Source organism: Lycium barbarum, chromosome 4 (genome assembly GCF_019175385.1).
Source record: "Lycium barbarum isolate Lr01 chromosome 4, ASM1917538v2, whole genome shotgun sequence".
NCBI classification, from domain to species: domain Eukaryota; kingdom Viridiplantae; phylum Streptophyta; class Magnoliopsida; order Solanales; family Solanaceae; genus Lycium; species Lycium barbarum.
Window position 1 is genome coordinate 138221623 of NC_083340.1, and position 23103 is coordinate 138244725.

The following is a 23103-nucleotide window of genomic DNA, read 5'->3' on the forward strand; positions in this document are numbered from 1 at the left end:
ATTAGTGACTAATGGAGATTAATTAAGTTAATTAGACCACTAAGTAGGCCCCACAACATGTGGCTAAATTTGATTTGGTACATGGATGATATTGGGACACATGTCAATCCAAGGGGAGGCATATAAATTCATGAAATACGAGTCATATATCTCATTTTTCAGATTTAACAAAGTGTATTTTAGTGAGAGAAGCTCTCAACTTAAAGAGAGAGAAGTTCACGGGCACTGTTCACGGCGGCGCCACTGTTCACGGGCACTATTCACGTCGGCGCACTGTTCACGGCCAGCCCATTTTTGCCCCCTTCTACACAATTAATTGGAGAGATTTGAAGATCAAGAGGAGGAAAAAGATGGAGATCATGGTAGCCATGGCAACTCACGGCCATGGCTTTCTTGAAGACACTACATGGTGAAAATTAGAGCTTGTCTCTAAGGTAAGATTTAAATCTTTTCTACATGTTTTGAAGGTAGTTTAGACTTGTATAGCTTGGTAGATGTGTGTTGAATACAAAAGGGTTATGTATGTTGATGTTGAATTATAAATTGAGCCGTGTAAGGGGGGTGTTTTGAGTAAGAATGATGAATTGATTTTAGTAGCATTATGTAGGAATTAAATGGTTAAATTTAAAGTTGTGTTGTTTTATGGACATGTTGTTATCCTTGCTGAATTGAAAGGATTGAGGGTATGATTATGTTCATATGATTATTGTTGTTGTTATCATGGATTATGTGATGAGAATGAAGGAATTTAATGGTTAGAGTTGGAGTTAAATTTATTGTGGGTTGTTGTAGGGATTATAATGATAATAATGTGGTTTACTTGCATATGGATAGATGATGTAGTTGTGGTGTAGCTGCTGTAGTATTTCATTAAATTTGCTGAAAAGATTGCATGAAATAAGGTATAAGAAGTGTATATGGGCTGCTTGGTGTATTGTAAGTATTCGTTAGAATTTCGGGCATCGTTATGTTATAGTTGGGGGTTGTTTTGATATGTTCTTGTTCTTGTTGAAATAAAAGAATTGAAGATATGGTTGTGTCCATATGTTATTGTTGGTATTTCTGTGTCAACAGGAGAGCAATTGGAAATTCGGATAGGCGAATATATAGGGGAAATGCTGCCGAAATTTCTATAGACAAGTACTAGCTTAGGATTGAATTCCTAAGTACTTGTAGCTAACGTTGGTATTTAATTATGTTATTGTAGATCTTAGAGATCCCGATACTTGAGTTGAGATTAGCTTAGGAAGCGATCGAGGTATGTAGAGCCTACCTTTCTTTCTTTTGGCATGACCCTTTTTGAAATGAACAAAATGTATATGTATGCTTATAAAGAAAATCCTATTCTTAGAGCCACTAGGATGGCTAACATCTTTGACTTCCATAAGCTAATTCATATGGCTTGATACATATTTGTGATATTCGAAGACTCTAGTTATTATGTTTCCGAATGTTGATCGAAAGAAAATCGAGATGACTAAAGTGTTTGATGAATATTTTGGTACGTAAATATGGTCCAAAAGTCTCCATTTGAGTTGATCCATAATGTTATTCGAAAGTTTCCTAATATGAATATTTGATCCATAATGATGTTCGAAAGTTTTCTAATATGAATGATACTTGAATTTCCAAGTATGGCTTATGAAACGTTTTTCAGAAAGTTCTGTACTTCAAAAGCTCGTAACTTTCTTATACTAATTCCGATTGACCCGAATCTTATTTCTGTGCCTTCAGATGTCGGTAAATATATTTGTCCATCGAGTTTTGAAATTTATTTATGTACTTATATGCATATGGTTTCCTCACTACTCCGCTCGTGCATACTACGATGATATCGTTCGCCGGATCCCGGACCGGTTTCGTGATCGTGCGCACTATGTTATATTCGGCAGTATGATGTGTTACGGTTCCCGAGACCTCGCCATAGGGCCGGGTACCGCTTGTATACGGCGTTATGATGTGATATGGCATATGATGTGTTCTGATGTTGTGATATGTTATGATGATACGATATGTTCGGGGATTTGTACGGAGATTTGAAACTTTCTTGAGTATGATGTGTTGTGGCGCCAGCGTCGGAGTGGCGACCACGTTCCTGAGCCCTATGCATGATTTTCTATTTGCATTATTTATATTTTCAGCCCAGGTTTTGATATACTAATTCTGTATCCACTTTCTATACTTTTCACTTCAGTTATGATTCGGATTACTGCATTTCATGCTTTACATACTCAGTACATATTTCGTACTGACCCCCTTTCTTCGGGGGCTGCGTTTCATGCCCGCAGGTGCAAACGTTCGTTCTGGCGACCCGCCAGTGTAGGATCCCTATTCTGCTATTTTGGGGTACTCCTTTGATCCGGAGCCCATATTTTTGGTACATATCTTTTGTTGTACATGTTTCTGTATATATGAATATTTGGGGTACGGCGGGGCCCTGTCCTGTCATATGTTTCTGTTGTGGTTTGTAGAGGCCTGTAGACATATATGTGGGTCATGGGTCGTGTTTGTTCGGTTATGTCTGTGACTTGTGCCTTAAGCGGTCCCGTTTGCTATTATGGCCGAAACGGCCCATATGTATGTATATGTATGTATATTCGGGCGATGTGTATTCCGCCAGCCTGCCGGCTTTTGTATGATATTTCTGTTACAGGTGACCGCTTAAGACGACGTCTGTTCTCAGTATTTGTGCAAAATAACGTATGTTAAATATGAATAAGTCTTTGATATGTCGATTTGGTAAGTGAATAAGTATGGGTGTCCAGTTAGGGCACTAGTCACGACCCACGGGGTTGGGTCGTGACAAAAGTGGTATCAGAGCGGTTTGTCCTCGGAATGTCTACAGGCCGTGTCTAGTAGAGTCTTGTTTATCGGTGTGTTGTGCACCACATCTATAAACAGGAAGCTACATGACATTTAGGATGTTAACTTTCTTTCATATCTAAGATCGTGCGATAGAGCCCAGCCATAGGAAATGAAATTCCTTTTACTAACCCTTAATTTCAGCTGAAAAACGGTATCGACAGAAGAAAGTGGCTGATGATTTTGGAAGCTACACTGTACACAGGTAAGCAACGGTGCGAAAGGGGCATGTTGGATAAGGTAACAATATTGAGATATGATTGAAATATAAGGTCGAAGAATGAAAGATAAGGTAGATAGGAAAGTAAACAGGAAAGTGTAACAGGTGCAGTTTGAGTTGAACATGTGAGGTAAGTCTCGACATCTTTATACTTTTACTTGAAATTGTTAGCCCTGTGTGGCTATGATATGATATGATATATACGTATATATGTTGGCCCTGTGAGGCATTGTTGGTATTTCCTGCGTGCAGGTTTTGGGATAGTAAGAAGTGCAAAGGAACCTCTACCCAAATTTTCCCAGAAATATAAAAAGGAGAATGAGATATAAGTTCATAATATGTCTTGAAAGTCGATACCGATAAGGTAAATTTATTATGTTGGATTAAAGCTTAAGAGATATCCTCCATGTCATTCGTAAGAAGCATCATCCTTATTTGGGAAATTTTATTTCGAGAAAGCATATATGAGCAGCGAATTCGCAATTCATTTAAATGGACCAGAATACGTTCCAACCACATTTTGCTTTAGAAAAATCCTATGTTGAAGGGCAAAAATGTCTGGCTATTAAGTTTCACCTTATTGGAAGAATACAAAGCGTATGACAAGCAGTTGGGAATTAAATGATTCGCTCACGACTCAAAAATAAATATGGAGGTAAACTATATGAATCAAGTACTAAGAAGTTCTGTGGTGCTTGTCGGACTCTAGTTTTCTTCTGCTGGTGGTTGGAGAATGCCTCATAGTAAAATTTTATCAGTTCATAGACTAATTGGAGATGGAATTTGTGGAAGAAAAACTTAAACTTGTGGGCTGTCTAGGATCATATATTTCATGTATTGTTGGTGAAATACTAAAGATGATCTAGGAAAGGGTGGCAACTCGTAACAGAACATTTTATTGAGGTATCGAGTGAACCGATAAGCAGGGATAAATTACGACGAGTTACAATTAAAAAGAGTAACAGTATGATTGAGATAAAAGTACAGAAGAGGAAGAGTTATACCAAATCTTCAAGGTGTTGATAAGACAGCTTGTAAGATATTAAGGATATGATTGATCAGAAAGGGGCGAAGGGTCAAGTACACCTAGTCCGTAGAGTGTAGAAGAATCGTGAATAAGATTAAGAAGTATTACGTTATAAGATGGATTACGAACAGGATGTACTGTGAACACCATAAGGATTGCTATAGAAATGAGTAAAGCCTAGCAAGGAAGTAACTAAAGGATATGATGTGATCAGTGGAGAACGGAAAAGCAAATATAGAACGAATAAGAAAGACTTACAAATTCCTATAGGGAAAGTTCAGAATAGAGATCAGGTGGTAATGAAAGTGAAAGCGAGCACAGGAAGAGAAGGAGTTAATCGAAAGAATGAGATAGGAAGAAAGCGAGTGGGATTATAGTGCAGCGATGCGTTATGACATGTATAGCTTGGAAAACGAGTAATACAAGTGACAGAATTGCGAAAGACCAACCTAAAAGAAGATGAGCAACAAGACAGAATAAATACCAGAAATGACTGGTATGATAAGAACAAATAGAGATGAACAGAATATGTTTTGAAAATGAGGAAGGGCTTATGTATAAATTGTGTTTTCTGAAAGATACGGGAATAGCATGAGATTCCTCGTGCACAAAATAAAAGATGGACGTAGACTGGATAAATGAAAGGAATACTAAAGGAAGCACCCAAGACAGACGTAATTAATTGAGTATGAGTATAGAATAAAAGGGAAACATATAGTTATGGACTTAAAGATGTAGTGCGACGAAACGATGCTAAGACAAGACCACTATTAAGACAAATTCGATATGATTTCGAGTAAGTTAGAAGTTAGCATTTGATGTACAACAAGAGAGAAAGAGTATGAGGCATAAAAGAGTACTGCGTATATGTTGTCACACCCCATTTTAACCCCGGAGAGTTAAAGTTAGAAGTACGACATATTGGTGATTCCTGCTTTTTTGTTTGTTGTTAAGGAGTCGCCACCTAATTATTTATGGTGAATTAGGACACCTAAAGTTTATTAAAGTTATGTTTAAAGTTAACTCTGTTTGAGGTCTGCGAAACTTAAGATTCTAGGTAAGGGTTCAATTAGTCTAAAGGGAAGGTATTAGGCACCCTTTAAGACCCATTAACAATGGTTAACCGACCGGACTTATGATTAGTTAGGCTAAGTGTAAATAAAGTATTATAGAAAAAAAGAAAGTAGCTTTGTAAGTATGACTAAAGTTATAAATAGACATATAAGAATGATATTTAAAATAGAACTTGTGGAAAATAACAAATTGTATAAAAGAGTACCTTTAATGCTATTTTTTAAAAATATGACTTATAAATGTGGTTAAGGGTTTAAACGAGAATATAATAGTGTTGTTTAAAATAATACTTGTAGAAAAATAATAGTTGCATAAAGATTTTAAAATAAACTAAAAGAAACAAGACATGTGATGTTTATATGTATTTGAAGAAAACGTGAGTTATGCCGACTCACAAATTAAAAGAGTTATTGTAAGATTAATGTTAAATAAATTTTGAAGGTTTCATATAAAGACTAATAGTTCAATATATATATATATGTAAAGATTGTTTTAACAAATATACGTTTGAAGCGTCGAAAAGAGCTAAAGTGAAAGAGTTATCCGTTAGATTAGTTTGCCTTTTTATTTCTCAAATGAGTTAGCATTAGTGTCAAATATATAATGTTTTGAATTTATAAGATAGTAAAAGCGAATCTTGATTCGCTCAACTCAAATAAATATGAATTTGCGCTATTGAAGATCAATTATTCTAAAAAAGGTAAATATTATGGATACCATAAATGATTCTCATAATATAAAAAGAAGAAAATAAAATTCTGTGGAATTGATTATTATTAACTTTCCTTAAATTACTACCCATTATTAAATTAAACTCCACTAATTAGCTAAAGTTCATCTAGATTAATAAACAAAAGTGTTAGTCACACAACACAAATTAAATGCACAAAGATAACAATAGAAGAGTGAAGAGGTTAAATGGGCTCCAGCCCATTTTTATGGCTGCTGTAACTAAGCTACTGTTGGGTTATGGCCCAGTCATTTTGGACTGCTGTGGCTGTCTGTTTGCTGTTGACATTGATTGGGCTTTGGCCCAAATTTTATTTCCTTGTTTGGCTGTAGGTTGGCTGACTTGAAAGAGAAATTGCGTTGGGTTTTAGCCCAACACCGAATGCGGGAGATAAACGAGTCTCTCAGACTCGTATGCGGTGGTCATGCATAAAAATAAAAGAAAAAGGATTTAGTGTACGATCAATAAACACGGCTATAAAATATAAAATTCAAAGCAAGCAAATCAGTGACTGGTATACATGCTATGTATATTTGAGTATATATTAAGGCTGCCAGAAATGGCCAGTATGTTTAAAAGATAGCTAGATTGATGGAAATGTAAAACAACATCTAACCACCTTAATTCAATCGAATCAGATCCTTTTAGACAAACAATGATGCGTGAAAAATACACAAATTGGACTTCTGAATATAATCCCATCAGTAACTAATAAAGTTCTTGCTCCAGCTTCATTCTAAGACTACAAACATTAAAATTAAAATCTTAAACAGCCTTTGGCGCATGCGAGCAACACAATTTATAATCAGATATCTAACACATTAACAAGGAAGAATTTGACCAAATAGGAGGTGAAGCTGAAAAATGGCTAAAGTGCAATATTCCATAGACCCACATAAAGCAGTAGAATGACAAAAAATGCAGCAGCAGTTTCATCCTAAAAAAATGCAATAGCAAAATAACTAAAGTATGCCAACAATTCCAGAATTCCTCTAGCACCTAAAGGGCATCATGTTTCTTTAACGAACTGAACAATTTTAGCACAAGGGGCAGACTAAACCAGCTAAACAAACAGCCAAAAAAAAAAACTAAATGTAATCTGCATGACGATTCTCGCACCAAACTAACAAGGCCCAAAGGTTTATACCAAACAAGTGATTCACTTCATAACAGCCATCTCAAACAGAGCATTTAAAATTATAAAGAGCACTGTTAGGTAAAGAAAGTCCCTACAACACAATTTATAAAACATTGAGAGTTCCAAGTTCTACATATTTAAGAAGTTCACGGAAGCCATTTAAGAGATTGGCTACGAATGATATACACAATATTCAGAAATAAAAGCCAGCAGAAGCAGTTATATGTGTAAGATTTCTTCGACAAGTTTAACAGGTACTGAGAAGAAAAAAAAAACTGAATTATGCCACACAAGAATGGTAGATAAGCAGGACTGTTCATACTAAGAGTGCATATAATCAAATAACATTTCACATAGACTCCTAGTTTAGGGACAGTTATGTCAAAAATTCACATGGTCTAAATCAGTACTCAAATAGTCATTCTGAATCAATCATTTGAACAACTAAATCAGATTTCTACCTAAGTATGATAGCAGAATAACCAAGTTGACATCCAGTACATATTAAGGCAAGAATTATATCTAAATATGTTAATGCTTATCATAACTCCCTAACAGAACATGCCATATACATAACTAAATAAGAAATGCAAACCATAAACTCAAAGCCAATTATATTCATGACAGGGTATGTTCTTTGAAAGGATAGGGTAAAAGAGAGCTAGTGCCGGCCTGTTCTAATCATATACATAATATACCTAAGATATACACACCAAAAGATGTATATCGGATGTATATCAGATGTATATCTTTTCTTATCTTGATAATCCACTGTATATCATGTGTATACTCGATTTTAAATGTGTCCTAAATCCTGGAAATTCAGTCTTAAACATCCGAACTACAATAGACACCTTTCAAATTCAATTAACGATTAATATCCTATCCTAACAGCCCCCAAACATCAAACAAATAACGCGACGACAAATAAACTATATAATCATTAGACATACGGCAGAATAAACTAAAATCTTAACCAAAAACAGAAATCAAAGACGATAAGCGATAAATGTGTCGAAGTTTACCTTTTTTGTGCGCAGTGAAGTGGGTGTCGACGACGTCGAATCTACTCTCTCGTTATGAATAGATTAGGACTCGACACCACTAAGATCCAAAAATCCCTATCGTGGTTAAAGTCGACCGAGACAGATTGAATGCTTAACGATCTTAAAGTTAGACCGATAATCGAACGAATGAAAGTCGTAAAACCTAAAGATTTCTGGAAAATTTGAGGCGATTAGAACTTGTATTTTGTAGGGGGATTTTGGGGTTCCAAACCTGGGTTTTCGATCTCCTTTCCTCTGTCTTTATAGAGTGGGGAGAGAGAGGAGCGGTGTGGGGTAAGGAGGAGCGTGGAGTGGGGTAGCGGTGTAGGGTAGGCGGCGGTGTTGGAGAGAAGCGTGTGTCGGCTGTGGGTGGAGAGTGGGGTAGCGGGGTGCGGCGATGATGATGATGAAAGGAGAAAAAAGAAAGGGAAGTAGGGTAGAGGGGAGCGGAGTGGGGTAGTGGTGTGGGGAACGATGATGGGGTCGTCGGCGAGGTGGGGAAGGGAGCGGGAGAGAGAGAGTGAGATGAGGCGGAGGAAATGAAGAAAGAAGAGAAAGAGAGAGAGAGGCGGAAAAAAGTAAGAGAAAGAAAGAGGAAGAGATTTAGGGCAAAAAGAATAAGTGGGCTGGACCGGGTCGGGTAAAATATGTGGGCTGGTCCGAAAATAATCAAATATGGACTGGTGGGCTGATTTATTTCGATGGGTAATGGGCTGGGTATTTAAAATGTGGGCTGATTTAGTTTTAATCAAGTGGGCTGAATTGTTTTTGGGTATGGTATAATGTGGGTTGGTTGAATTAATTAGAGTATGGGCTGATAATTTGGGGTTGAAAATATTGTGTTTGTATTTTGGGTCATTAATTTGGCTGAAAATTGTTGATCCTTCCTCCTCTATTTAATTAATTTTGAGTTTCTAATTTAATAATCAGTACAACATATACTATATGAAGACAATTAATAATTAATATTTAAAAAATAAGGATTTAACAAAGTGTTGTTCTATAATTAATTTAACGAGTCCAAACCCGAAAAAATGAAATGATGACGAATCATTTAAAATTTGTGGTAAAGTAATGCTCGTAGTGTTGAAAATAACAGCAGCGGTATTAATAGTAGTAGCAATAATAATTAAAAAAAAATAGTGAAAATAAAGTATTTAGCTCGTCAGTAAATTTAGAAGCCCGAGTAAATTAAAATAAAGGAGGGACAAAATTGGGTGTCAACATATGTGACTTCACCTCGGGAATAGTGAAATCTTTAAAGGAGAAGGATTGTGGATTTGCGAAACAACTGATGTATTGTGAATTTATTAGAAGAAACAGACGATATTCGTTGGGATAAAGAAAGTGTTATAAGAAAGTTTGGGACATTTATCATTAGAATATAAGTGCTACCTAATGGAGAATTTGAAACGACTATAAGCACTAGCTAATTACTGATCGGAATAAATGGAACGTGGCCTCGGATAAATTGCTACATTACTTGAGTACCAACCATCAGATAAGATTTTGTACTATATAATCGAGAGTTCTCATCGCCTCGTGATTTTGTTAAGGTCTCGTACGAAGATAATCAAGTTATAGATTATAAAGAAAAGACATGGATATGGTATAAGTACAATCCCAAAGGGGGGAAGCAGGTGAAAGTAAAGTAAGTATAAATGGAAACAATTGACACTGCAACAAGTTTAATGTGAATTCTTAAACTTTAAGTGAGATCCCTTGCAGAAACAAGTTAGTAAGATTTGAAGGCCAACAATAAGTGGATAGAAGTCAAGATGGTATTGGAGACAGTGCTGAGAATTATTGGTAGGGGTCTTGGATAATATGACATCAGGAAGTGGATGCTTGTAAAAAGGAAGAATACGACAAGAGAATGGTAACGAGTAACTTAAAGATATTATAAAAGATAGCAAGGCTATACTGGATTAGAGGTTAAGATATTGACAACAGAGTTATTGGCTAATGATATTGTGACATATAAGTAGCAAAAGAGAAAGAATAGGAAATCTCTCCTATAGCAGGATATGAGAAAACCAAATGGTGAATGGAGGAAGGGAAAGGAGTAAGGCGAAATAGACAGCGAGTGAGTGATAGCACAATAAGATATGTAAAACAGGATGAACCAGGAGAAGGAAGGACTATGACTATGATTAGATACCCTTTATACGAATTGTACAAGAATAGTTATGCAACCTACGAACATTTGTATACTGAGGATGAGACCAAGTAAGTACTTGATAAGAAGGGTAAGAAGTCAGTAACAACAATGTGATTGTGATATTGTGGATACATCAAAGAAAAGTATAAGCTAGTTTGAAGCAAAACTACAGAGGTATAATTAGTATTGAGGGCAAAAGTCGTAGTTGAGCCTTGATATCAATTGAAAGATATAAGAGAAGAGTATAAGGTCTACATAAAGACTAGCGTGGCGATGCTAAGGTATTTTCTAAGCTGATTTGAGCACCTACACATACTCGTGTAAAGATTGCAATAGGATGCGTGATGGGAGAACTAAGAGCAAATCTGAGTAAAGGAGCAATCGAAGAGTTTGAGTCAAAAATAGAGAAACGACACTAGATAATATGCCTAAAGTATTGACAGTTAGGGTAAAGGAAATTACTAAATGATTTAACCGAGACAATCAGAACAAGCGGGTTACTGGTTACTGGATGACAGTAGAGTTATGATATGAGAGGACCCTAGCGCTATTTGATAACCAACCCTAAAGATCGAGATCAAGAAGTAAAAGCAAGTGATAGTTAAAGACCTTTAAAAGAAGGTCAGAAAGTAACACATGATGTTGGGGATTCCAAAATACGGACTGTCACAGCAGAGTAAAGCAAGGATATTGGAGTACAAAAATGTTACCCTATCGGAAATTTCGTTTTACTCGTAGAACCTGCGGAGGGCCTACAGGTTACCAGAGGCATGCAATACTCTAGGGATATTAAAGTCTAATGAACCGACGAGGGACGTCTACGCGTTACAAGATCTTGTTTAAAGATAAGAGGGTAAACAGAAATGAACGAATCATCATCTTAAGGGAGTAATGGAAAAAAAAAAAGAAAAAAAAAGTCGAGTCATGACTAAGTGCACCAGGAATACAAGTCTGAATCAATCAGTGACAGTACAACTGAACAGTATGTAGACAAGGGAAAGAGTAACCCTTCAGCAGGAGAGCTCGAAATACAACTGACAACCGACTGCGAAATAAAGAGGAGAGTACAGACAACGACGTGGGATAATTACCTCGAGAAGCAACGAAAGGAGGAAATATTACGGGAATGGTTATGTAGAGATCTGGAATACGTTATAATAAAGTAAAGGGATCGACAAAGGAAAGAGGTATGCGAAGGACATAATTTAGTAAAAGAACGTTTAAGGAAGTATTGGGAGTTCAGGACCAGTTTAACATTCGAGGACGAATGTTATAAAGGGGGGAAGGATGTTATACCCCGTATTTTTATACGACGGATTATTCGTAAGTTAATCAACATAAATCCAAGGACAAGATTATTTTTGGATAGGAGACAAGGACTTTTAATTCTGATTTTAATAATTGCACGGTTTGCTAATTAATTACAATTAGTGGAAATATTAGTGTAGATTTGGGAATAATTTACCATGATTGGATTATTAAGTGCGGATTAGTGACAAATGGAGATTAATTAAGTTAATTAGAACACTAAGTAGGCCCCACAACATGTGGCTAAATTTGATTTGGTACATGGATGATAATGGGACACATGTCAATCCAAGGGGAGGCATATAAATTCATGAAATATGAGTCATATATCTCATTTTTCAGATTTAACAAAGTGTATTTTAGTGAGAGAAGCTCTCAACATAAAGAGAGAGAAGTTCACGGGCACTGTTCACGGCGGCGCCACTGTTCACGGGCACTATTCACGGCGGCGCACTGTTCACGGCCAGCCCATTTTTGCCCCCTTCTACACAATTAATTGGAGAGATTTGAAGATCAAGAGGAGGAAAAAGATGGAGATCATGGTAGCCATGGCAACTCACGGCCATGGCTTTCTTGAAGACACTACATGGTGAAAATTAGAGCTTGTCTCTAAGGTAAGATTTAATTCTTTTCTACATGTTTTGGAGGTAGTTTAGGCTTGTATAGCTTGGTAGATGTGTGTTGAATACAAAAGGGTTATGTATGTTGATGTTGAATTATAAATTGAGCCGTGTAAGGGGGGTGTTTTGAGTAAGAATGATGAATTGATTTTAGTAGCATTATGTAGGAATTAAATGGTTAAATTTAAAGTTGTGTTGTTTTATGGACATGTTGTTATCCTTGCTGAATTGAAAGGATTGAGGGTATGATTATGTTCATATGATTATTGTTGTTGTTATCATGGATTATATGATGAGAATGAAGGAATTTAATGGTTAGAGTTGGAGTTAAATTTATTGTGGGTTGTTGTAGGGATTATAATGATAATAATGTGGTTTACTTGCATATGGATAGATGATGTAGTTATGGTGTAGCTGTTGTAGTATTTCATTAAATTTGCTGAAAAGATTGCATGAAATAAGGTATAAGAAGTGTATATGGGCTGCTTGGTGTATTGTAAGTATTCGTTAGAATTTCGGGCATCGTTATGTTATAGTTGGGGGTTGTTTTGATATGTTCTTGTTCTTGTTGAAATAAAAGAATTGAAGATATGGTTGTGTCCATATGTTATTGTTGGTATTTCTGTGTCAACAGGAGAGCAATTGAAAATTCGGATAGGCGAATATATAGGGGAAATGCTGCCGAAATTTCTATAGACAAGTACTAGCTTAGGATTGAATTCCTAAGTACTTGTAGCTAACGTTGGTATTTAATTATGTTATTGTAGATCTTAGAGAGCCCGATACTTGAGTTGAGATTAGCTTAGGAAGCGATCGAGGTATGTAGAGCCTACCTTTCTTTCTTTTGGCATGACCCTTTTTGAAATGAACAAAATGTATATGTATGCTTATAAAGAAAATCCTATTCTTAGAGCCACTAGGATGGCTAACATCTTTGACTTCCATAAGCTAATTCATATGGCTTGATACATATTTGTGATATTCGAAGACTCTAGTTATTATGTTTCCGAATGTTGTTCGAAAGAAAATCGAGATGACTAAAGTCTTTGATGAATATTTTGGTACGTAAATATGGTCCAAAAGTCTCCATTTGAGTTGATCCATAATGTTATTCGAAAGTTTCCTAATATGAATATTTGATCCATAATGATGTTCGAAAGTTTTCTAATATGAATGATACTTGAATTTCCAAGTATGGCTTATGAAACGTTTTTCAGAAAGTTCTGTACTTCAAAAGCTCGTAACTTTCTTATACTAATTCCGATTGACCCGAATCTTATTTTTGTGCCTTCAGATGTCGGTAAATATATTTGTCCATCGAGTTTTGAAATTTATTTATGTACTTATATGCATATGGTTTCCTCACTACTCCGCTCGTGCATACTACGATGATATCGTTCGCCGGATCCCGGACCGGTTTCGTGATCGTGCGCACTATGTTATATTCGGCAGTATGATGTGTTACGGTTCCCGAGACCTCGCCATAGGGCCGGGTACCGCTTGTATATGGCGTTATGATATGATATGGCATATGATGTGTTCTGATGTTGTGATATGTTATGATGATACGATATGTTCGGGGATTTGTACGGAGATTTGAAACTTTCTGGAGTATGATGTGTTGTGGCGCCAGCGTCGAAGTGGCGACCACGTTCCTGAGCCCTATGCATGATTTTCTATTTGCATTATTTATATTTTCAGCCCAGGTTTTGATATACTAATTCTGTAACCACTTTCTATACTTTTCACTTCAGTTATGATTCGGATTACTGCATTTCATGCTTTACATACTCAGTACATATTTCGTACTGACCCCCTTTCTTCGGGGGCTGCGCTTCATGCCCGCAGGTGCAAACGTTCGTTCTGGCGACCCGCCAGTGTAGGATCCCTATTCTGCTATTTTGGGGTACTCCTTTGATCCGGAGCCCATATTTTTGGTACATATCTTTTGTTGTACATGTTTATGTATATATGACTATTTGGGGTACGGCGGGGCCCTGCCCCGTCATATGTTTCTGTTGTGGTTTGTAGAGGCCTGTAGACATATATGTGGGTCATGGGTCGTGTTTGTTCGGTTATGTCTGTGACTTGTGCCTTAAGCGGTCCCGTTTGCTATTATGGCCGAAACGGCCCATATGTATGTATATGTATGTATATTCGGGCGATGTGTATTCCGCCAGCCTGCCGGCTTTTGTATGATATTTCTGTTACAGGTGACCGCTTAAGACGACGTCTGTTCTCAGTATTTGTGCAAAATAACGTATGTTAAATATGAATAAGTCTTTGATATGTCGATTTGGTAAGTGAATAAGTATGGGTGTCCAGTTAGGGCACTAGTCACGACCCACGGGGTTGGGTCGTGACACTTTCTCACCAACCTTCAATTATTAAACCACTTTCTCTTCAACCTTCACAATCGTTGGAGCACTTTCTCTCCGACATTCCAATTTGTTGATGCACCTTCTCACCAACCTGCAATTGTTGAAGCACTTTCTCTTCAACCTTCACAATCATTGGAACACTTTCTCTCCAGCATTCCAATTATGTTGATGCACTTTCTCATCAACTTTCAGTTGTTGAAGCACTTTCTCTTCAACCTTTACAATCGTTGGAGCACTCTCTCCAACATTCCAACTTGTTGATGGACTTTCTCATCAACCTTCAGTTGTTGAAGCACTTTCTCTTCAACCTTCACAATTGTTGGAGCAGTTTCTCTCCAACATTCCAACTTGTTGATGGACTTTCTCATCAACACCCAATCTTTTGAAGGAAAATATTCCATTGATAAACTCTTTGAATTTCTAAATGCTCTCTACAATCTCTACAATATAAAATAAATAGCAGCAACCCTATTTATAATAGTATAAAACCTAATTTAACTCAAAACAGAAAAACCTATTCCTATACTAATTTGACTATAAATCCTAATTAGACATAAATTAAAATACCAAATCCTAACCAATTTTGGTCTCCTACAATTTTGAATTATTATTTCCAACACATTCATAGGGAAAATGAGAATATGGTATAAAACTTCATATGGTGCATCATTTTATAGGCTTAATACCTAGATGGACCCTTAAACTTGGCATGTTTTGTAAGATAGGCATATAAACTTACAAGGTGACCAGATAGACACTTAAACTTACTCAAAGTGTATTTTTCAAACACATTTGAATTGAACACCTGCGCGTGAGGTCCAAACGCCAATTATGTAGCGTGGGGTTAAGTTTTGTCAGGTGATGTTTTTGGTTTTGTGTCTTGCGTATTTCAGAGGTCCAAACAGAGCCCTCTTTTTTGACTTTTTGTGTTTTAGGCTTTTACCTCTCCTTTTCATATCTCTCCTTCTACGTGTCTCATTGTTTTTAATTACTTTCGCAAAGTTAATAATGAAAAATACATCTAAATGGTTATTTTTTTACCCTTAAATAATTTTTTATCCACTAAAAATTATTCGTATTATTTTTGTAAAAAAAAATTATCCGTATTATTTTTGCTGGAAAAAAATCGAGTCGGGTTGAGTTATTTTAGTGGGTAAAAAATTATTTGAGGGTAAAATAATTTTGAAGGGCTGGGATGATGCCACGTGGCAGCAGTTAGACATAAGGGTATAATTGACCACATAGTATAACTTTAAGGGTATAATTGGCCCTAAAGTATAACGAAGAGCCTTTTCCGTTTTTTTATTGGCTTGTATTCTGACTTAGCAATTTTAAAATCCTTCACGCGCTTAGGATAAAAATCTATCTGGTCACCTTGTAAGTTTATATGCCTATCTTACAAAACATGCCAAGTTTAAGGGTCCATTTAGGTATTAAGCCAATAATACGGATAATTTTTTTTCCAGCAAAAATAATACGGATAATTTTTTTTTACAAAAATAATACGAATAATTTTTAGTGGGTAAAAAATTATTTAAGGGTAAAAAAATAACCATTTAGATGTATTTTTCATTATTAACTTTGCGAAAGTAATTAAAAACAATGAGACACGTAGAAGGAGAGATATGAAAAGGAGAGGTAAAAGCCTAAAACACAAAAAGTCAAAAAAGAGGGATCTGTTTGGACCTCTGAAATACGCAAGACGCAAAACCAAAAACATCACCTGACAAAACTTAACCCCACGCTACATAATTGGCGTTTGGACCTCACGCGCAGGTGTTCAATTCAAATGTGTTTGAAAAATACACTTTGAGCAAGTTTAAGTGTCTATCTGGTCACCTTGTAAGTTTATATGTCTATCTTACAAAACATGCCAAGTTTAAGGGTCCATCTAGGTATTAAGCCCATTTTATATAATACTTCAATTAAGAAGAGGGTAAAAGTCGTGCATAACGCCAGAATTGCCGACTTTTTTTTTTTTTTTTCTTTTCTTATAATGGTTCTGAGAGGGAAGTTGACTATTTCCGTTTTGATATATATGCTCCTCTTCTTATGGGAGTTTTGAACAGTATGAGGTTGGAAATTTCACGAAATATTACAGAAGTATTGTCACAAAATTTCTGGACTATTTCAATTGCTCTCTTTATTCACTAAGATCCTGCTACTTGACCACAATATTTTTTTCATGCCACATTGGTATGCTTCTCATGATGGAGGGATATGGTGTGGCAGGTGTGCCATGTACAATTGGGCAAGAAAAATCGTTTTACCATTTGCTGATTAAGTACTACCTTTCTAAAAGATTAAATTTAAAAGGTTTTCGTGTATACTCGTATATATTTTCTAGATTTTGTCCTTCAGTTTACTATGTAAACAGTTTGTATATACTCTTATTGTTCTAATTTATGTGTCCATGTTTGGTTGGATGTCAAATTTAAGAAAGAAAGACTTCAGAAATTTGTGGTTCAATAGAAATCATACATTTATGATAAGGATAGCATAGGAAGTTTAAAATTAAAATTATTTCTAAATTAGACGTATAACTTTTTTTGGATCGACCAAAGAAAGAGGTATGACACATAAATTGGAATATTCCGTTTCTTTCTCTCTTTTATATATATATATATATATATATATATATATATATATATATATATATATATGTCTTTTCCTTGATCTAATCAATCTTAATATCTTACATTTAGTCATTCAAATGTTCTTGAACTTGGTGTCAATCTTCACATAGATACATTAATCAAACAATTAAGAGTAGTTCTTCAAGAGGAAGAGAGTCATCCGATTGGATACGATAATGTAAGTCAAAAGAGATAGTGAAAGAGAAATCAATCATTTGCCTTTTGACTGAGTTTATGGGAGCGTCAAAGTTTGAATATTCTGACCAAAAAACAAAAGTAAAAGGTTGAATATAATGCTATGGCCAGAATAGTCTGAGTTTTGAATAGTTCTCTATATGTTGCATATCTCGCGTTGACAAACTCCTCTTTACATTTATGGCTTCTAGAACTATAATAATTTCATCTCTAGATCGATTTGTCCCTTCAGGGACATCCGATAAGGTTGGAACGATATAGAGAAGATTAGCATAACTCCTGTGGAAGGTTGACACGCACAAATTGAGAAATGGTCCAATTTTTTTTTTAGTATTTTAGGCTCTATTTCTAAAGACTGGCCTGACATGGCGTTTAGATCATGGTTTTCACATAGTTACTATTGAATCCGACTCCCTCTTAATTATTCAGATGGTTAAGGGTGAGATTAGCCCCTTTTGGCAGATCAAAAGGTGATATTCATCAAATTCAATCCATGAGCTCACTTGGTCATTTCTCTCTTTTACTCACACCTTCAAATAAGGTAATATTATGGCTGATTTGCTTGCGAATATGGCTGAACATTGCAAAACAACTACCTTCTTCACCGAGGCTATAAATCTTCCTTCTAAGATTATATCTACCTTGAAGAATGATGTAGTTGGCAAGCCCAACATTAGAATTCGAGTGAAGGAGGGAAACTTCATATTCAACCCTGCTGAATTTGTTTGGTTGCTTCTAGTTCTAAGGAGCTTATCTGACGAGGAGCTAGGGGCGAATTTATGTAGAAAAATGGGTCATGTGAAACCATAGTCACCCGACTAAACTCGGTATATTATGTATATAATTCTTAAAATATATCTAATATTAACTGAAGAAACTCATGATCAAACAAGACCGAGTGGCGCACCAGTTAAGTGTTGGGTTTAATCCCTTAAGATTGCAGGATCGAACCCACTATAAGCACTTTTGTGTCTTTTTCTTTTCTAAATTTCTAAGCAACCTTTAACGTGCAGGTGAACCCACGCTCTTGAAATCTTGGATTCGCCTATGTGAGAAGCAACCCTCCTCTTTCTCTTTCTTTTTAGTAGGATAAGCTAGCGTGTAAGGATGTGCCCCTTACTATAGTATTGTAATGCGGAGGTCAGGTAAAGCCCCCCTCCATGCATTTATTGAATCCCCTCTGAGGGAACCATTGATTAAACAAAAACATCGGTGCTTAGTATATTCTCTTATCCAAATGAGAAGTTTGATCCACCAAAGTTAGAAAAAACGAAAAGAAACAAGTCCAATAAAATGGGTGAACTTAGTTTTTGGCACAACAAGGAAGTAATAACGCAACCGGAGATCAAATGGAGTTTTTGTTAGAACCACCACCATGGGTGTTAAGGAAGAAGAGGGTAGAACTCGCTAGGTTATGGGTGTCAAATTGTTAGGTTCGGTTGATTTGAGCGTATCAAAATGGACTAAGTTAATAAATGTGACCCGTTCAAAAGTTACTACTGGGTTGAAATGGATTAGGCTAAAATGAACCAAAAGACGGGTCATAAACCAACCCGCACAATTGTTACTAAGTTTTAATTTTTTATTTGTTCTTTTATAATTTTGTAAGTACCTTATAAAACTTTATTATGATTATATATAACATATCAAGCAAAAGAAAATATTTTTGAAAATATTTTAACAAAGTTTCTATGGGTCAATTTGGGTTACATATCAGTCCAATATTTAGATGGAGTGAAATGAGTTGGACTAAAATGAACTGAATTAATAAATGGGTAATTTAATGACCAATTCTAAATTAAACGGGTTAAACAGATCATACTTTCATATGATAATTTTACCACTCTTAAGCCAGCTTGCAAGTTGTTTTTGTTTTTTGTTTTGGGTGGGAAGCTGACTATTTCTTCTAACTTAAATTTAACTATCTGTCGCTAACCATTCCCCTAAGTGCTCTTTCAGAATAATATCATGGATTATTCGTACAAGTAATTTCCACTTTGATTGCATTATAAGTTGCATGTGGTAATTAGAAATACCAAGATATCACATTAAATTAGATCTGAAAAATAATCTAAACTCAAGAGAGATATTATTCGCCTTTAGAGTTTAATTAATTAGATGCCAATAAATGTCCACTAAGGCTTAGTGTGAAGGAGGCAATTGCAAACCTACGTTATCGGATAACTACCAAAAACAAACGAATTATTTTCGACGGAGGTCCATCGAAAGTATGGAATTTTTTATGTCGATTTGTCGAAAATATGGGATTTCCGATGGAGATTCATCAAGAAAACGGGACTTCAAATGAAAAAAATTATCAAAAATATGAGATTTCCGACGGAGATTCATTCGAAAATACGTAATTAAGTTGCATGGCAATATAAGGATGAATTAATTAAAGAAAAGAATGAGCAAACTTACTAGGTTTCTTCATCGCAAAAGCCTGTCCACTAAAAGAGAGAGAGATAATTAGCCAAGCTTTATTTTACAGTTAATATTATTTAAAAAGAAAAAATAATTCTAATTACTCCCTCTTAACCTAAAAAGATTGACATTTTTCGTTTTTTGAGAGTCAAACTTGTTAATTTTGACTGCGTGTTTAAATATAGAATCTTTAAGTTTTTCGAAATAAACTCTACATATTTAGAAATTACATGAAAAATACTATAAGTCACCATAGTTAATAATTTAAAATATTTAAAAGACATATAAAAAAATTACAGTAAAAAAACAACTTGTGTGACCCTCAAAAGCGAAAAGTGTCAATCTTTTTGAGACGGGGGAGTAGTTTTTATTATACCAACTAAAATTAATGCCATCTAAAAGGAAACAAATGGTTTTAATTCATTTCTATTAGAAACAGTGGTGGAGCCACATAGAGCCGTCCGAACCCCCTCGTCGGAAAAAAAATATTATTTTACTTGGTTAAAATTATTTTTTATGTATATATAGTAGATGTTGAACCCCCTTAGGCTTCTTCGTATGTTTATTTTTTTATAGTTTGAACCCCCTCAGCGGAAATTCTGGCTCCGCCACTGATTAGAAAGGGGACAAAACAGCAACTGAGAAAGCCTTATTTGAATTGCCATGTGTTAGTTTGATATGAAATACTATCAAGAACACATTCTAATGGGCATTGGCAACCCTAAACTCTAATTTATTTTTGACAATAAGGAACTGAAAAAGAAAGAGTAAAACAAATTTAAAAAAGAAATGTGTATAATATACTGACCTTACGAAACATATTTGTCCATTCTTTATTCACCTTACATAAAGCAAATAATAATGCAACAAGAAGAGCTCAAGAAGTACAAGATATTCAAACTAAATTACATCAATATAGGATTTTTAGTTCAAGTCCTCCATATTATATCATCTGTATTGATCATTATAATTAGCAATATGGTATATATTTTCTTAAGTTCTAAGGAGTATTAATAAAAGGATAAATTTCATATCTAAAGTTACAACTCCCACCAACAACTCGTCCACCTTCTTTTCCATCACAACAACTTGGAAGTTCAGTAATAATACCATCAAGACACTTCTTACAATCCTCATTAGTAAGATCTCTTGTACACTGCACCAATCCATACAATTTCTTATTTTCTTCAATCTTTGTTTCTCCAGTTGCATACAAATTCTTCTTTTTATAAGCATTTTCAGCTAAGTTTCCCAACAACTCCTTAGTCTTTGCATTGAAATATTCAGGGTTACTAACAACGCGAAGATTCCACATGTAAAACTTGTACGTATTATCAATTTTTCCTAGAAAATCTTTGTCGGAATATTTCAAAAGACAATTATCGTACCATATGATGGCTTCTTTATCATAAGGACAACGTTTTCCAAGTTCTTCACTAGCATCTAATACACAGGACTTGCAATCATCACTTAAAACATCACCGCGGCATAGAGAGAGTCCATTTGTTTTATCATAATTTTGGCCAATTGAGCTAGTTGAGAACCCTGTTAGGGGAGTTTTTAAGTAGAGATCACCTAAGAGATTTTTCAAATTTTGTGCATAGTAACTATTGGCTGTGAAATTTCCTGATTTTGAACAAAAATGGAAGAGTGGATTTGTTGAAATCACTGTTTGTGCAAGAATTGTAATGGATGAAAGAAAAAATAGACAAGAGACTAACTTTGAGGAAGCCATATTTTGAGAGAAAATGAGTATGGTACTATGGTATAAAACTTCATATGGTGCATCATTTTATATAGTACTTCAAGAAGTGGGCAATCGTGAATAAAGCCATAATTGCCGACTTTTTCTTTCTTTTTTTTTTTTTTTTTCGGCATTATCCTATTGTTTTAGGTGGGAAGTTGACTATATCCTCTTTGATATGCTCTTCTTATTAATGAAGTTTTGAACAGTTATGCAGTTGAAAATTTCATTAAATACAAAATTGTTAGGCATGACAAAATTTCTGCACTAGTTCAATTGCTCTCTTTAATCACTAAGATCCTATGTTAGTTGACCACAATTTTTTTTTTTCATGCCATATTGGTATGCTTCTGATGATAGAGGGATACGGTGTCATGTACAATTGGGCATGAAAAATCGTTAGATGATTTGTTGATTAAGTACTACCTTTATAGAAGATTAAATTTAAAAAGGTATTGTGTATTTGGTCCTTTGGTTAATTGCGTAAGTAGTTTGTAGATCCTCTCATTGTTCTAATTTAAGCATTCGTATTTGATTGGATGCGGAGTTTAACAAAGAAAGACTTTGAACTTATGGTTCAAATGAAGTTATAAATTTATCTATTCTTGAGCCGAGAGTCTGTCGGAAACAACCTCACTAACTTCACAAGATAGGGGTAAGGTCTGCGTACACTCTACATACCCTTCCCAGACCTCGCATGGTTAGATTATACTGGGTATGTTATTGTTGTATAAATCATCTTATTAAAGATAATAAAAGAAGTTTAAATAAAATTATTTCTAAATAAAGAAGTATAACTTTTTTTGGATCTACCGGAAACAAAAGTATAACACATAAATTGGAGCAGATGGAATATTACGTGTTCTCTCTCTTGTATTATATGTATCTTCTCCTTGATCTAATCAATCTTACCGTCTAACGATTAGTCATTTAAATGTTTTTGAACTTGGGATCAATCTTCACATTACTAATCAAACTATAAGAGTAGCTCTTCAAGAGAGTCATCCGATTGGATACAATAATCTAAGTCAAAATAGATGGTGACAGAGAAATCAATCATTTGCCTTTAAGACTGAGTATAATGGAGGCTGAGTTTATGGGAGCGTAATAGTTTGAATATTATGACCATGTATTACAATCTCACGTTGACAAACTCCTCTTTTCATACATGGCTTCTAGAACTATAATAATTTTGGTGCTTAGTATATTCTCTAATCCAAATGAGAAGTTTCACCCACCAAAGTTAGATAAATGAAAAGAAACAACAATACATTTGTGAACTTAATTGGTTTTCCAATTGTGATTGAAGTTCCAACTTAGTGATTGCTACTTTAAGGTGCACATTTTTAAATTTGCACTTAGTGTCAAGCTCCATACAAGTGATATAATGTAGAGAGTAGTACTACTTCAAGAAATTAAAGTCGTTGGATGCATGATCAATATATAAAGGAAATTTTACACCACATGTTGATATAAGAGCTTTAATTACATTTTATATAAATACTTCAATTTCATTTTCTCTCGATTGTTTTAATAA

General features: G+C 35.1%; 1 protein-coding gene and 1 non-coding gene across 2 annotated transcripts; one reads left to right on the plus strand and one right to left on the minus strand.

Annotated features, from left to right (window-relative positions):
* Nucleotides 1–17620: 17620 nt before the first annotated feature.
* On the plus strand, nucleotides 17621–17723 carry LOC132638865 (U6 spliceosomal RNA). Its single transcript, XR_009581930.1, has one exon. It is a non-coding gene; the product is annotated as a U6 spliceosomal RNA (small nuclear RNA).
* Nucleotides 17724–20695: 2972 nt separating this feature from the next.
* LOC132638692 (cysteine-rich repeat secretory protein 38-like) lies at nucleotides 20696–21601 on the minus strand. Its single transcript, XM_060355487.1, has one exon. It carries the CDS (start codon nucleotides 21555–21557, stop codon nucleotides 20823–20825), a length of 735 nt encoding a protein of 244 aa, XP_060211470.1. The 5' UTR covers nucleotides 21558–21601; the 3' UTR covers nucleotides 20696–20822.
* Between the last annotated feature and the right edge of the window lie 1502 nt (nucleotides 21602–23103).